Source organism: Enoplosus armatus, chromosome 17, assembly GCF_043641665.1.
Source record: "Enoplosus armatus isolate fEnoArm2 chromosome 17, fEnoArm2.hap1, whole genome shotgun sequence".
NCBI lineage: Eukaryota > Metazoa > Chordata > Actinopteri > Centrarchiformes > Enoplosidae > Enoplosus > Enoplosus armatus.
Window position 1 is genome coordinate 16,545,001 of NC_092196.1, and position 16,704 is coordinate 16,561,704.

Genomic DNA, 16,704 nt, shown 5'->3' on the forward strand with positions numbered 1-16,704 from the left:
CAGGCTGGCTGTTCTGTCGAAGTGCTCGTCCTCCCTCCGCAGCATATCAGCGCACCGAGCTGCTCTGTGGTCCACCCGCAGGGAGGGTTTGATGGCTGGAACAGCGCAGTTGCGACAGCGGTAAACACGAAGTTCTCAACCAACCTCACCTAAAGCCCCGCCTATTTTGTTTATAAACTGCTTTCTGATTGGCTACAGTAGATTTACCGACTGGTATTGGCTGTTAGAGGTGTCAATAAAGTAGTTTATGGGGTTTGTCTGGCTGGAAAGACTGCAATGTAGGAGATGGGTTCGGTGAAAAGGTCTGTGAGCGCATTGGAGAAGTGTTTCCCGTGCCAGCAAGAAAATATACAGGGTTAAGATTTTTTTTGCGTGTGCTCCCTCGCTTTTCTGTGTGTTCAAAAAGTCGTTTCTGACTGTTATTCTCAGTGTTTTTTATAGTACAAAGGATTACAGTTTTTACGGAGAAACTTTCCAAAGGAGTGACAACGAGCTAGGTAAGCGACCATAACGACTTCTGCTTTTGACATTTATTAAACATATTTTCTTAGACCTAAGGCGGGTTTATATTCATTATTATGTTACAGCAGAACGCATTATTGCATGGATAGCTATGTTATTCATAATGCCACTGAACTACAAGCAGCATTGTGGCTAGGTTTTAAGTTATTCACACTGGAGAAACCATTGTGTCCACGGTGTTACATAAGTTATTAAAGTGTTACTACGTTTTATCTCCTGCACCTCAATTCTGCTTGCTCCTTATGGGGCTGATAATATTACAACCCAGGCTCTCAGTATTGATCTCGTGGATTATGTTTTCTATTTTGCTCATGTGGTCTGGATCGCCTAGTTCAACAATGGTCGTACATACGTCAGTTGTCGTTTAACAGGACAATGAACAATAGCTAAAACTTTAAAGTGATGCATATTTGGACCAAGTGAAATTCAGGTCATTGTTTTGTGTTTGGCTTCAGTTGTCACGCCCATCTCCATCCCATCTACAGGCCAACATGTCTGCCCTGGAATTAAATTTTTTTTTTTTCGATTTTAGAGATTATCTGTCCAGAATTTAACAGAATCTTAACTTTAGGTGAATGGCCGAGTTTGATTTTTCAAAATACCACTTTAATGCAGAAACTACAGCTGTGCAGTCATAGTGGTACAGCGTATCAGGCTACTACAACATTGACTGTGATCAGTGTTTTTAGATTCAAAACATGACTGTCATGATACATTATGACTTTGCTTAATGACATTCGTAATAGTACTTTTATTGTCACCTGTGTTTACAGAGGCCATTGAATGGAAATTTGGCATAGTTACTGCTTTCTTTCTTTGTTCAAGGAAGTACTTCCTGGAATATCAGGAATCACACTGTGTTTTACCGTCTGTGCTGCATGACTACAGAGCATTGGAAACTGGACAAACAGCACACATCTGGCTGGCCTGACAGTATTTACATGCCATGCGAGTGTGTTTCTAAGGTCAGACAAAGGCAAATATGTTAACAATTTGGCATTTGGATCAAAATTGAAAAATGAGCATCTTTCAATTTATAACGTGTGTGACCCAGACATACACAGACACAGAAGTAATTTGACCATCAGCCAATATGTTTAGATCTATTGAATGTATGAGTTTACCTTGCACATGAATTTTTCCATTTTATCTTTTATGAACTAGTTGTCAGCTACATCCAGTGACTATGTGGCATTGACTCAATGCCAGACATTGTGTAAAATGATTGTTTATCAATAGTAAAACACCACTGTGCCACATCTGTGACTGTACGCACTGGGTCATTGATAATCCTGCAGAGATCTCACAGATCTACCATATGTCAGAGCAGTCCAACCACTTGATTTAAACTTGGTTTAAGTGGTGAGTTTGTTGGTAACTCTGTAATTCAGTGCAGGAAAGACATGAGATGTAGTGGAAATAGATTATACAGTATAAGTCACATTTTGCCAAGAGGTTTATAAATTGAACCTAAAGAGCCTCTTGGTCTCATCCTTCCTTGGTTCGTCTGGCTTCTTAGTGTATCACAGAAATGTGAAATAACATACCAAGTTCAGATAATGTTTGCAATTTCAACCCAAATTCTCCAGCAATAGAGAGTAGGAAATACTAATTCAGACGATGCAAAAATGAAAGGGATCCTGTCATTATTGACAATGACTCAGCTGCTGTTTGATGTGATCCTCTTAGGGTTTTTACATCCCCAGAAGTTCACACAATGCAGATGCACCTATTTCACATGTCAGTGAAAGAGGAACGTGGATCACATGAAAACCATCACGTTTGATGGACAATTACACTCATGTGTCTTACATGCTTAAAAAAAACCCCTCACCCATATGATGTCTGTGTGAATTGTTTCGACTGAATTCTTGTGGGTTTTTTGGGAAACTGACATGATTTAGGTGAAACTTAACGTGTTTTTGTTTAAATAGAGGGATACCTCTACAATAATAATACATTAATACAGTTCATTATAATAAATAATACCCTTTCACAGACAGGTGTAATTGATAACATTGATAATGGCTTCATTCCATTTAGGTGTGACAGTGGCCTCACACCTAAATGGAGTGCCATCATTAATATTATTAGTTACACCTGTGCTTTTTATGCTACAATTTGTCAGAATGTCTGCTGTGGCGGGAACTCAAGTTTAACAAACTATAAGATATGTCTTAGATATCTGCGCCTCCTGTCAGAAAGAGAAATATCTTAGCTACCAGAAACAGAAAGCAGAGTCTAGAACTTGTCTGAGTCATCAAGGATCCAAGGATCAGAGCTATGCTAAACCTTTGTTCTTATATCTAAATTCTGCCTAGTGCACGGCTCAACACAGTATTGTGCAATATCACTGTACAACTAAATACTGACTACTCAGACTTTGGATGATAATGCAACAGTATCTAAATGTTATATAAGGGGCTTAAACAAAGGCTTGAGTTGGTCATTTAATATAGATGCTAAGGCAGACAACTTTCTGTTGGCTTTACTGAGTGTCTGGTTATTGTTAGTGTACAGTCTAGAGCCCTCCGGGGAACAGTGTAGCCTGCTGTTGGTAAGATGAGAAGGCTAGCAGAAAATTAATATGGAGGAAATTGTAAAAATCATGTCTTGAATTATGTGGAAGAATATGTTTCTCTGGATTCAAATCCATACTCGCTTTTCAACAGCTAAGAAAAGGAAGTGTGGTTTTCATAGTTTTTGGCGAATACAATTGAAGCGAAACCTCAGCCAAAGATCATTAAGTCCTATCTGCTTAGGGACTTGACAGCTGTTCATATGTTTCTTGGTAGAGGCGTAGTGTTTCACTGAACAGGAAGTGAGTGTGTCGAATAGGAGGCCTCCCGCGTGCCTGTCATCATTTTCAGAGAAAACCTGACATTTAGCTATTTCTCTCTGTTCAGTGTGAAAGTTGTTCTGTTAAGGGATGTGGCTCTGTTTTTTTATCATTATCAGTATGTGCCTTCCTGGAGATGTTCTCTAGATATACTGCTTAGTTTATGTTGGTACCCTCCATCTTTTCTGTGTAGGTTTGAGGAGGTATATGTCAGGATGGCCCAGTGGAACCAGTTACAGCAGTTGGAGACCAGGTATCTGGAGCAACTGTACCACTTGTACAGTGACAGCTTTCCCATGGAACTACGGCAGTTCCTTGCCCCCTGGATTGAGAGTCAGGACTGGTGAGAAATAACTGAATTCTTTGTTATGAAAGCACATTTTGTTTCTCCTGTTTGCTAACATATGCCATTAAATTGCTTTTATCATCCACTCCCTCCAGACTGGCAGTTGGCCACTCACCATGACTTGCTGATAACTCGCCACGCAGAAAGCTATTGTGTTGTAACATTCATTGTTACCCTCTTCCTTATCATGCCTTCTTCTTTCCTCATTACACCATGACAGGGATCTCATGCATATTATGTATCATAGTCCTCCCGAACTGGCCCTCTTTTTTTGAGGGCCAAATTAAAATAGCAGTAGCAAAAGAGGTTACATTTTCCTGTCCGATTTATCTGTTGGTTTGTTAATTAGTTTGTAGGATATCTTTTCACACTTGAAAGTCCAAACCAAGGTACGAACCAAGGTTTGCATTCATCAGGCAGCATGGTGGTCTACCACTGTGAATTCTGATGTAGACCTGGATTCAGATGCAGAACTATCATGAGAAAGACTTATCTCCTAGTAGTCTCCCTCATGTGGGATACAGGATGTTTTGATGAGATCCAAAAATCAGTTGTGAAGGTGACATGCACAGTGGATAGGGATGAGTTTGAGTTCACCTTTTACCAGCTCTTAGAAGGAACTAGAAATAATGAAATCCTGATTATGTTATCTTGTCCTTCACAAGGGCTTACGCTGCCAATAAGGAGTCACACGCCACACTGGTGTTCCACAACCTCTTGGGAGAAATAGACCAGCAGTATAGCCGTTTCCTGCAGGAAAACAATGTACTCTACCAGCATAACCTGCGCAGGATTAAACAGCATCTGCAGAGCAAGTACTTGGAGAAGCCGATGGATATTGCCCGCATTGTTGCCCGCTGTCTGTGGGAGGAGCAAAGACTGCTGCAGACTGCCACTTCGGCTGCACAGGTAGAGAAGCGGCACACTAATCTAGCTGCATTCGTATTACATCAAAGAGCTTCACTTCATGAATTTTAGATCATAAATCAAATCAAGTCATAAATGGGTCGGCACAATGGCTCTACATGTTTTATTTTTTCGCAGGATGGACAGGCAGCCCATCCCACTGGGACAGTAGTGACAGAGAAGCAGCAGATCCTGGAGCACAACCTTCAAGACATCAGGAAGCGAGTGCAGGTTAGTTTCCATCAGAGATTCTCACCGATTAAGTGTTTGAATATGCAGTATAAAGAATTTTGATTTTGAACTTTGACAAAATTAATCTGTCTTGCCATAAATCATTGTTTTTCGTCAGGACATGGAACAGAAGATGAAAATGCTTGAGAACTTGCAGGATGACTTTGACTTCAATTACAAGACACTGAAAAGCCAAGGAGGTATATTCTAATTAATATTTTCTTAGCTTTAGTAGTGATATTGATTTGTTGGAAAGATTTTAACGCAGTCTCAGATGAACATTTATTATTTGGTATACATTAAATGAATCTAATTTGCTTGCTGACTTATGACATGTCAACCCTCCAGAGTTGTCCCAGGACCTAAATGGGAATAGCCAAGCAGCCGCTACCAGACAGAAGATGGCTCAGCTCGAGCAGATGCTGAGCGCCCTGGACCAGCTCAGGAGGGTGGGTGTCTATGCTTTACCATGTTGGGAGTTAAGTCAAAAATACATGAGAATGAATTTTAACAGTTTGGATTGTCTGTAGTGCTTTAAAGTAAAACCAAGTAGACAATAAATGATAAACACAATAATAATGATAAGAACAGGGGAGGGGCGCATCATTAAGAGTAGGCTGTGCGCCTCTACGTTTGAGGAGGCAAATGTAAAATTACCAAATAAACTTACAAAAAAGTGTAATAATGCCTCTAGTTTCATGGTGGTGTGGTACAGGGACACATCCAGCTTGGGGTTGTTGACTAGCACAAATGGCAGAAGACACTCTGCCGTGGACTGTTAAAATTCTTTCACATGTACTGCGGTTACCACCAAGAAACTACTGCCGTCCGTGTTGCATTTTACACGCTAGGCTTTATGTGAAACTTTCTGGATTGCTTTAAAAAACAAACTGGAGGAAGGTCTTAGCGTGATGCCTGGTAGATGAATATTTTAAAAGAGGAGTTACTTCGTAACATTAGATAGGTTTATGGAAAATAGTGATTTAGAGCTTAAGAAACAATAACATACTGTACAGAGGTAAAGCTACCAGTCACATCAACCATAGTTACTTTGTTGATAGTAATCATACCAACAAATTTGATCTTTATAAGTGCATGGTTGAATATTTAACATGGAGCGCCCTCGAATTTGTAGGTTGTTCTGACTACTTGATAATACCCCTGGATATTAGTCATTGTTCCTTAACATGTCTGAAGGGATAGACCACAGATAATTGATAACTGATTATTCCCATGTTTAATGTATGTTGTGCTTGTTATCTTGTAGCAAATTGTGACAGAGATGGGAGGCTTGCTGACCGCCATGGATTATGTACAGAAGAACCTGACGGATGAAGAACTAGCAGACTGGAAGAGAAGGCAGCAAATTGCCTGTATTGGTGGCCCACCTAACATCTGCCTGGACCGCCTCGAAACATGGTAACCACAGAGGCAAATGTTAAGCAATTTCCTTAATTGATCATCGGTCACATTAATGATCAATGACCAATTGATATTTAAAAGCTTATAAAAACCCATGTGGATCAAAGCTTTATTTAAACAACTTATGTGGGCAATTTTTGTAGAATTGAGGTAAATTAGGTATTTGAATCAGAAATGTAATTAAAAAAACAATTTGATAATTTGGATCAAATTAAATAAAAAACTGCCACCCATGTTGCTGCTCCCGTTCTGCCTGTCCAGCATCTTAAAACATGAAAGCAAATGCAACTGATGTTCTATGGATGCACTGGTCGTAATAATGCTTTAGCGCAAGATAAAATTTCCCACATTTTCTTTGCCTTTCCTTCTGCATCAGTTGTAGTGCAGTAATTATTTAATCTCCAAATCATCAAGAGTCATAATAAGAAGTGTGGTTATGGTAACAGTATTTAACAAGTACTCGTGGTTGTCTTTTATACCATAAGTAGATTATTTTGGCTCTATTCTGCTCTACTTAATCTATACGGACATCAACCAAAATGTTTCTGCTGTAATGTGCTCAACCACCAGTATTGTCATTAGTCTATTTGACAACTAACTTGAACTGGGTATAATTTTCTAACCAGGATCACATCTTTGGCTGAGTCCCAGCTCCAGATTCGTCAGCAGATCAAGAAACTGGAGGAGCTTCAGCAGAAGGTATCCTACAAAGGAGACCCCATCATCCAGCATCGGCCCGCCCTGGAGGAGAAGATTGTGGACTTGTTTAGAAACCTGATGAAGAGGTACTGCATGTGATGGTTCTTCACTATACATCTGTTATTGTGATTTTTGTGTATTATGTTTCTCTGAACCATGATCCACTCTGTCTTCTAGTGCTTTTGTGGTTGAAAGACAGCCTTGTATGCCCATGCATCCAGACAGACCTCTGGTCATAAAAACAGGAGTGCAGTTCACAAATAAAGTCAGGTAAGATGCAGGCTTGCAACACTGAACATTTTATGTGTCCCATATGATGAGAGTTGCATAGTTTTATAACAAAATTAATTTTGTGGACAATATTTTTTTCTGTTATTTTCCAGGTTACTGGTAAAGTTTCCTGAACTCAATTACCAGCTGAAGATTAAAGTTTGCATTGACAAGTGAGTTTTCTAACATTTATATTAAGTCTTGATCAGTATAACTCTGATTTGATTGAAGGTGGAATTACTGTTTTAATGATTTTAACTGTTTATTTTTCAGGGAATCTGGGGATGTGGCTGCAATTCGAGGGTACGACTTTAAGAACACTTTTTTTTTCAAGCCTAAGCTTTTACTGTATATTGTTTCAGACAAGAGTTTCACTTTGTACTGTACTTTGATTTTCTTAGGTCACGAAAGTTTAACATCCTCGGTACCAACACAAAAGTTATGAACATGGAGGAGTCTAACAATGGCAGCCTGTCAGCAGAGTTTAAACACTTGGTGAGTTATAGAGGCGAAACTCTCACTGGTTGACAGTGATGAAGTTCTCTGATAAAAGCCTGCTATGGAGCACTAACTTCCTGTTTGTTACAGACCCTGAGAGAACAGAGGTGTGGTAATGGTGGCCGAACCAATAGCGATGTAAGTACTATTTTCGACACTTTGGAGGGAAATGTAATTTAATGCTCAAATTGTTTGTTACGATATCTGTATTTTATGTGTAAGGATAATACGTTTTGTTTTAACTTCTGCAATAAACAGTTTTCTTGACCTTTGATACTCATCAGCAGTTCTGGCACTTCAATTTTTTATACAGTAGAGGTTTGAATAATCTGCTTTCTCTAGGCCTCTCTGATTGTCACAGAGGAGCTCCATCTTATCACTTTTGAGACAGAAGTCTACCACCAAGGTCTGAAGATCGATCTGGAGGTCAGTATCATGTCTCTATGAGATGTTTCTATATTCTTTGTTTAACTTAAATTTCACCAGAAGCCAACAAAACCAAACCCCATACATAGTAAGTCACCAGACAAATGAGTGATTAAGTTTAGTGCGCATGCAGCCTGTTACAGTCGCTCCTGTCTGTTTTCTTACTTTTTCTTACTTTTTTCCTTTATTTGTAATTTCCCCCTGGGGATCAAGTATTTCTGATTCTGATTCTTACAAAGTCTTATGCCTCCGGGGACTGTCACCACCCCAGCTTCTGAATGAGCTGTTACCTAAAGATAAACCTTCTCCATCGACCCAGTTGTTGGCTTGACCCAAGTTACTCCACTGATGGCAGGGTGACTGGCACTGAATATTTCTGCTGAAGCAAAGTTTGATTTTTATAACTTTCCATCTGTGGGTGAGGAACATGTTTCCTTGAATATGCAGACACCAGACACCCTGTTGTCATAATAGTATGTTTTGACAAAGTAAACTTTCATGTCTAATGTATCGTGGGTAATGTATTTCCTCTAGCCTCCAACGCACTTTGGAGATTACATCCACAGGTGTGTGTGAGTCAAAACACAACAAGCTGTCTGTCTCATAGCAGCATCCACAGCATCTGTAACATAATAACTTTGTCGTCGTGGCAAAACAAAGGTCTCTTCTCTGACAGATGGTATTTGTTTGTTGTGCAGACAGACTATGAGACAAGTTAGCTTGCATTATTAGTTAAACAATACAATGCTTCTACTGTTGTGTTCTGTTTCAGTGGTGTATTTGTCTACCACGGCTACAACCGATTTGCTGGCACCCTAAAACTTTCATCTTCCGTGGCCTTCACATAATGAATTTGACATATTATCATTTCATTATTATTATTTAATTTCAATGCATCATATACTTATCATACCATTCTTCTGTGAGCGACCTGTCATACCTGCAGAGCCAACCCAGATCTTGGGGTGCAACATCTGCATGGGTCGCTGAACAAAGGAATACCCTTTTACACCAAATGATGTACTACAAACAACAGCATGCCTTCTAGGTGTACGAGCAGTGTTAATGAGAGGCCTTCTTAAAGAAGTGTCATTTCGAGACAATGTACTGAAACAGAAGCAGGAACATTTTCGCATCTTTGTGCAAGAGTAAATGTTGGCAAGGAATAAACAAACTTTTTAAAAGAGAAGAAGAAGATGATAATATGAACATGTGACTGAAATACATTTTTACTCCATTTTGCAGACTCATTCCCTGCCTGTGGTTGTCATTTCGAACATCTGCCAGATGCCCAATGCCTGGGCTTCCATCCTGTGGTACAACATGCTCACTAACCACCCAAAGGTAAGACAGCACCCTCTGGTGGAAAGGGACTGAACTCTGCTGGCGGGAAATGTTTACACATTCCAGTAGTGTCTGTATCTGTTTGTAGTGGGGAAATTTTTTTTTAAACTGTGTTGGCCTGGGTGTCTCTGTACAGAATGTGAACTTCTTCACCAAGCCTCCAGTGGGGACGTGGGACCAGGTGGCTGAGGTTCTGAGCTGGCAGTTTTCCTCCACCACCAAGAGAGGCCTGACCATTGAACAGCTCACCACACTGGCTGAGAAATTACTAGGTGAGGTGTGATGCCCCAAAGTCTCCAAAAATGTTTAACTTTGCACTGTGACATATATTAATATGGGATGTTATTCTGTTATTGTCCATCCAGGGCCTTGTGTCAACTACTCTGGCTGTCAGATCACTTGGGCCAAGTTCTGTAAGGTACTTCACCTACTGACTACATATAGTCATATGGTTCAGTCTGCCATCTTTCCATTGTGTTGCTTCAATGTAAGTTATTTTTTTCCTTCCTCTTCACAGGAAAACATGGCTGGCAAAGGCTTCTCCTTCTGGGTGTGGCTGGACAACATTATTGACCTGGTGAAGAAGTATATCCTGGCACTGTGGAATGAAGGGTGAGAGGTCGTCCTTTGTTTACAGTCAAGTCCCTGAGCAGTCTTTGGAATTGCCTATTAGCTGCCTTTCATAATAAAAGAAAGTGTTTTGACATACAATCGTGAAGTTTTAAAATAGACTTACTTTTTTAACATTCAACATCTATTTATAATACTTCCTGTTGCTTTTCTACAGGTATATCATGGGCTTTATCAGTAAGGAGAGGGAGAGGGCCCTTCTTAGTCCAAAACCTCCCGGCACTTTTCTGCTGCGCTTCAGTGAGAGTAGCAAGGAGGGCGGCATTACATTTACATGGGTAGAGAAAGACATCAGTGGTGTGTATTTTTTTTTTACTTTTTTTACTGTATTATAATATTTCCAGGATTTACTGTATTTTCTGTTGTGACACTGAGCTTTCTTGAATGTTCATAGGAAAGACCCAGATCCAGTCAGTGGAGCCCTACACCAAGCAGCAGCTCAACAGCATGTCTTTCGCAGACATCATCATGGGCTACAAGATTATGGATGCCACCAACATCCTGGTTTCACCTCTCGTGTACCTCTACCCTGAAATCCCCAAAGAGGAAGCTTTTGGGAAATACTGCAGACCAGAAGCAGCTCCTGAACCTGAGATGGGAGGAGACTCTACGGGCAGTAAGTCGCTGCCTTGTTCTTCATACTGTCTATACAGTTTAAAAGAAACAGCACATATTTCTTTGTATGCATGTTATTTCTTGCAATTTTTTAATTGTAGTCAGTATTTATATATTGTATATATAGTATATATTGTGATAAGTTCTAACATTTCTTTTCCTTGACAGCTATTCAGCCATACTTGAAGACAAAGTTCATCTGCGTTACCCCGTAAGTATCTGTCACTCCTATCTTCGAGTCATCAGTACAGGAAGGTCTCATGCCCCCCCAGTGTCACAGTGGCCCTTATTACTAGCTGTTGATGTTTCGTTTCATAAAGACAAGAGTCACTTCCTTTTTTAAAACATTTTTTGTGTGTGTTGCCAAATGTTTAAAGAAAAGAGAACAAAGCTGTTTTCACTCTCACTGTGAGTCATCACTGTCATTGGAGGAACCATCACCCTGTTTGGACCAATTATTGTGAACCCTGATGTGTTTGATGTGTTTAGACAGAATACAGTTCACACCTCTTGTGAATAACCATGTGCAGTACTTTCTTCACTCTCTAGATCAGGCCTGTAGTCAAAGTCAAAGCTTCCAGCAAGCAAACTAACCCACTCAAGATGATGCCCTTAATAAATATATATAGAGAGAGAGAAGCTGGTCCTTGTTGAGCAGTGTGTTTTGTTTTAATTGCACCTTAGACACATTTAAATGCTTAGTGTGAACAAAATGATTAACATATGCAAACTAATATTTAATGGAAATATTAAAATATTAAACAGTAAAATAAAACATGGACATGGACTTAACACCAAATATTACCTGCAGCTATATTTGTATTGGATATCTGAGATAAACCAAAAAATAAATGAGAAGGGGAGAGGAGGGTCAGCTGCAGGTGTGATGGTGTGAGGTCAACTGCGATCAGAGGAGGCCAGTCAGCCATGTGTGCTTTGGTTGGTAGTGGGTTTGATGGCGTTGTGAGGTTTGCTCAGTGAGATCCTGACCTGTCTCCGTAGGTGTCCCTCCGTGTTCATGGACTTGCCGGACAGTGAGCTGCTTGGGAACGGATTCCCAGGGTAGGCGTTCGGGGGGAGGTGGCATGTAGGGCTGTGTGTGCATCTTGTCACTTTGTTTGTGTATTTGATGGGTGGGTTTCAGGGATATTGGTGCCGTACCCCCACCTATATAATTCCTGTTTGTTTTTCCAACTCACCAACCCTTCTCCTGCTCCTGATACATGAACATCTCCCTGCCATTCATCAATTTTTCGTTTGGTTGAGGTCACACTCTGTTTCTGAGATAATTCCTAATACCAGATCCATTTGTATGGATTAACAGTCCAAAGTATTTTTGCTTTGATTGTTTGAGAAAAATTGATGAGATTTCAGGTAATAGTAGTGTTATCGTTGAAAATAATTCCAAATCGAATCAGAATTCCACGAGAAAACAGACGAGGCAAAAGCCATGTCAGTTTGAACGAAGACAGAAACAAAACAAACGAAAAGCCAGAGTAATGGCCTGTTCAATCCACTTAATCCACTGTGCTAACCAATAACTGTTGTGACATTGACTGTAGAGTAGCTGTCATTAACATCAATTCAATGTTAAACATAAAATCATTTTGTGTTTGTGTGCTTAGCACTACCTAAAATAGATGCAGGAAACAGTATGTAACATGCTCAACATCTGCCCAGTCTTTCCTGGTTTTATTTGTGATGGTTATTTTGGTATTTATATCAAAATATTTATCAATATTTCACCACAGAGCCATCACATTTTTCATCTACTCTCTCTTCTGGGCATGACTTTGCATACTGACACGAATGCTGAATTGTCTTTCTATGATGAGACTGACGGGGTCATCTTTTCACTCATTAACCGCTGATGTGTACAATATGTATTAAACAATGCGTCAGAATCACAGCTCTTTTAATTATGGTAGCCTTGCAGTCACTTGTGGCAAAGTGGAACGACAAAGATTTAAGTGTCACTTAAATTATATTTAAAGTATTTTGACTAACACGAACCATATTGCAGGAATTCATTTGTAAGTGTGTATGACCATCGGTGGGCATTTCAGTTTGTAATGGTTTTCAATTTGTCCTGTTCTTTTGTTTGTTTTTTCACAGCACAAACTCTGGAAACACCAGTGACCTGTTCCCCATGTCGCCTCGCACCCTTGACTCCCTGATGCACAATGAAGCTGAAGCTAATCCAGGACATTTGGGTGCGTCAGTTACGTACAGTGTACATACACACACATATTTGTACTTTTGGAGGACACTCATTGACACAATGAAACACTACTACATGCCCCCAAACCCACTACATGCCCCCAAACCTTACCCTAATTTTAACCTAAACCTTATTCTAACCCTGACCCTAAAACCAAACCATCTTTAGAGGGAGGGAGGAACGGCCAAAATGTCCTCAAATTGGTCCTCACAAAGAACACACACATACACTGAAGAACTTGATTAATAATTAATAGCTTGTATTTGGATTTCTTTCACAGATTCACTCACTTTGGACATGGATGTAGCATCACCTATGTGAAGAGATTTGTCATGTTTCTTCATTCTCTTTCTTTTTCTGTTGGGATTTGATATTATGTTGTGAAAGAGGATTTTATGATGTTTTCTTTCTCCCTCTGTACACACGGCCTGCCTGTACAGTTTGTTTCTTGTTCCTGTGTAAAAATGATTCACTTTCACACCATAGAAAATTTAATGATTTTGAAAGATATTCTTTTAAAAAAAGTGTTGCCACTTCTTTAGGTTTTGACTGTCCGCTTGTAGCTTGTAGCGTGTGTAAAACTGTTGGCTGATACTGACCAGTTGTATCTTTAGCAGCAGCATCCTGCTCCCATTAAGTACTTCCCCATCTTCATAAATGTCTGGAATTGTATTTTTGAGAACATTGTATTTTTGCGTTATTGACTTTTAAAATGGTTATGAATTCATGTGTTCTTTTCTTTGAATAAGAAAATGTGATGTTGTATAAGCTATGCCGCTTTGGAACTTTGACCTGTTTTTATGCATTTAATGGTTTCAATATGCATTTTTAATCCCTGGAAAATGTAATGTCACATCTGTTCCACAATACCACAATCCACAAAATGGTTGTGTTTCTTTATGGGTTTTACTCGAAATTGAATATTTCCTATATTTCTCAGAGCCATTTGAAGTGTTAAAAAACTGCAGAGAGGAACAAAAGAGAAGGAAACACAAGGTTATTTTCCCATAAGATTTTTTCCCCTTATAGTGGTGTGAGAAATTACGTAACATAACCTGTGAAAGTGTTGCTCTGAAAACAGTGGTCACTTTTGTCACTCCCACTTAAATGCTGTAATTTGAGATCTTGTGAATTACACTTGAAATTGTGCCTGAATTCACCTGATATGACCAGATATATCATGTTAATCATTTTATGAACAATTTATTCGATCAAAATAACCATGGAGGTTTAAGAAAGATATTTCACTCTAACAGAGTGTACACAGTAAGGTGTGTAGCGGTTGACTTTTAACCTTTCATACAGTTGAGTAAACCCTATCAGTTTAATGCAAGCCACAAGTTTGACTGTCATGCCATGTAATGTCAAGAGGTTTTCTTTAAAGTATGCTGTAACTATTCATTATTTGACAGAAGGAAATAAAAACAAGTTAGCACTAATGATAGTCTAGTAATCTATTGGCATAGTTATTGACTTGTAAGTAAAGTGGAAACGTGTCAAATTCAAATTGTTCAACAGTATCTGACCAATAGGAATCAGAACTGTTTTAGCACTTGAGATGGAAATGATTGATGTCCACATTATATACAACATTATGTTACCATGTCACTGCTTTAACAGTAAAACACAATATGCAAACTAATGGTGGACTCATACAAACAGGAAATACAGTAGGCTGGCAACATCTGCAAAGACCAAAAATTAATAACTTATTAAACAGCAACCTTGGCTGAACTTAATGTTCCTGATGAATAAAGATTCAACGTGATGGAAGCAGGTGAAGCAGAAAAGACTTTGATGTGTAACCTGAGTCAAAAAGTACTCAGCTCAATGTTTGTTTGTCATTGCAGTCAGTGTGTCAACATTTTAATTAAAGTTATTCCGTTCATTCTGAGAAAAGAAATATGTTTACAAAGTTAAATGCAAAAGAGCAAACTTCAAAATGAGCAGGAATAGGTAGAGACCTAAGTAGAGCACCAGCATTTGATTATTGAGTGAATCCCAAGGTTAAACCACTGAGCACACCAATACCTTTTTCAACCTAAACACTTGAATAGACCTTTTCACGGAAAACATTTTGATGTGTCACAGGAAGAAAAGCACAGGGGTAAATAATAAAATGAATCATGGCTGGAGGAAGTCTAAAACACGTTTTATTGCAGTGGACTTCATTCTGAAGATAAAGCAAGGGCCAATAACATCACCTGTGTAATGTTCTGGTGCCTGGCTGAGGACCAGCAGCAGGAAAGAGTTCATTATTGGAAATGTGCCGAAATGCACCAATGTAGATGGGAAACCCATAACAACAGACCATAAACAAATGAGCAACTCCGAAGATTTGAGACGAGCAATGAAGCAATATGTAATAAATATGCAAGCAATAAACGTTTTATCGCTATGAGGAACTCAGGGCCCCTGTTGGTCTGGAACTGCCTGCTGGAGGGGAAAAGAGCTGAGGTATGAAGCAGGAAACCTTGTTTTAGATTTACTGTAAAATTAAACAAAAAAGAATGCATTTGACCCACCCACTCCATGATCTGGAGTCCTTTTTATGTGCAAAAAGTGAATGAATGAATCAGAGAGGTCCCATTTCTAACAATTGTGGGGGAATCAACCCCTTGTTCTTGCTTTATTGGTATTTTAAATAAAAAAATAAAGTTCCAGAGCTATGAAGAATAAAGGTTTAACAAATGTGATGATAAAGAGTGAGAAACCTACTGTAAGTGGGGCCAAATAACAGTACAGGTTTAGGTCCTACGAGATGAAACACACTATGAAACACACTTTGATTTGAAATAAGGATAAAGGAGGTGCCAGTGGTCATTTTTGAGAATTTCTTGCTGGGATTTGAATGTTCTGTATTTTATATATTAAGAGTTGACCTTACACTTCCTATTTTCTATTTGAGTTCAACAGTGAGATGACAGATCTCTCAACACAGGATCACTGGACTTCCCTGACTGGAAACTGCATATTGTGTGTGTGTGTGTGTGTGTGTGCGCGCATCTCCACTACATCTTTGACTATAACATGCTGTAGCGCTGATGTGAGTGTGACTGCTGGCATTCCCACGAGTCCTTTGGAGAGAATGTGACAGCTGAGATAAAGCAGCTAAACAAACAGAGACAGTAAGATGCAGTTTCTGCATCAGTGGGCCTCTGCCTTGCTCTACGCTGCTCGCTCGCTCTCCATGTCATGTGTGTCTCGGTGATAGGAAATGAACACAGACTGGTTTGAGGAGACGAGGGGGTGTGGAGATGTGCAACTATTACCGTCAGCAGCTGCTGACTCAGCTGTCTGAGGAAGCAACTGTCACCCTTCAGTTCTTGCCTGCAGCCAATCAATCTGAACAATCGATGAAACTTCAACAGGGTGCAGTGTGGTGATGGTTGGTTGTGTGTGTGTTTGAGAGAGAGAGAGAGAGAGAGAGAGAGACGGCTTATATAAATTATGACTTTTGACATGGATGAGGGGAAATTAACTAATTTATTTCTGCAGCATGACAGTTACAGTTCGCAACAACATTCACCACAAACTCTGGACTTTTACCTTTTTGTTTCTTTAGAAACAGGTGAGACATTATTAGAATTTTTTTTTGTGAGATTTAATGTTTTTATGAGGAAAATGTTGCCCTTTTTACTCAACTACATTCATCTGCCAGATTACTTGTTACTTTGATAGATAACACTTAGATAACACTTTTATATGGAATACTGAGATAAACTCAGTATGTTA

The 16,704-nt window shown here is 39.4% G+C and overlaps 1 protein-coding gene across 2 annotated transcripts; it reads left to right on the forward strand.

Annotated features, from left to right (window-relative positions):
• Positions 1-325: 325 nt before the first annotated feature.
• stat3 (signal transducer and activator of transcription 3 (acute-phase response factor)) lies at positions 326-15,634 on the forward strand. 2 transcript variants are annotated; one of them, XM_070922442.1, is made up of 24 exons: positions 326-497; positions 3,555-3,704; positions 4,373-4,616; positions 4,752-4,844; positions 4,963-5,044; positions 5,193-5,293; positions 6,112-6,263; positions 6,893-7,051; positions 7,143-7,235; positions 7,349-7,408; positions 7,509-7,538; positions 7,637-7,730; positions 7,824-7,871; positions 8,076-8,159; positions 9,405-9,503; positions 9,640-9,775; positions 9,869-9,921; positions 10,021-10,115; positions 10,291-10,430; positions 10,528-10,749; positions 10,917-10,959; positions 11,751-11,810; positions 12,864-12,961; positions 13,250-15,634. In XM_070922442.1, exons 2-24 carry the CDS (start codon positions 3,577-3,579, stop codon positions 13,288-13,290), a joined length of 2,355 nt encoding a protein of 784 aa, XP_070778543.1. In that variant the 5' UTR covers positions 326-497; positions 3,555-3,576; the 3' UTR covers positions 13,291-15,634. The 2 variants fall into 2 exon arrangements, with proteins under 2 accessions (XP_070778543.1, XP_070778544.1); XM_070922443.1 differs by lacking the exon at positions 11,751-11,810.
• Positions 15,635-16,704: the final 1,070 nt, after the last annotated feature.

What these genes read in the sequence shown, in the direction of transcription:
- stat3 (XM_070922442.1), top strand. Translation starts at nt 3,577, where the DNA reads ATGGCCCAGTGGAACCAGTTACAGCAGTTGGAGACCAGGTATCTGGAG. An exon ending in GATGTGGCTGCAATTCGAGG is followed by an intron (nt 7,539 to 7,636) that starts GTACGACTTTAA and finishes TGATTTTCTTAG; the next exon opens with GTCACGAAAGTTTAACATCC. An exon ending in GGTAGAGAAAGACATCAGTG is followed by an intron (nt 10,431 to 10,527) that starts GTGTGTATTTTT and finishes GAATGTTCATAG; the next exon opens with GAAAGACCCAGATCCAGTCA.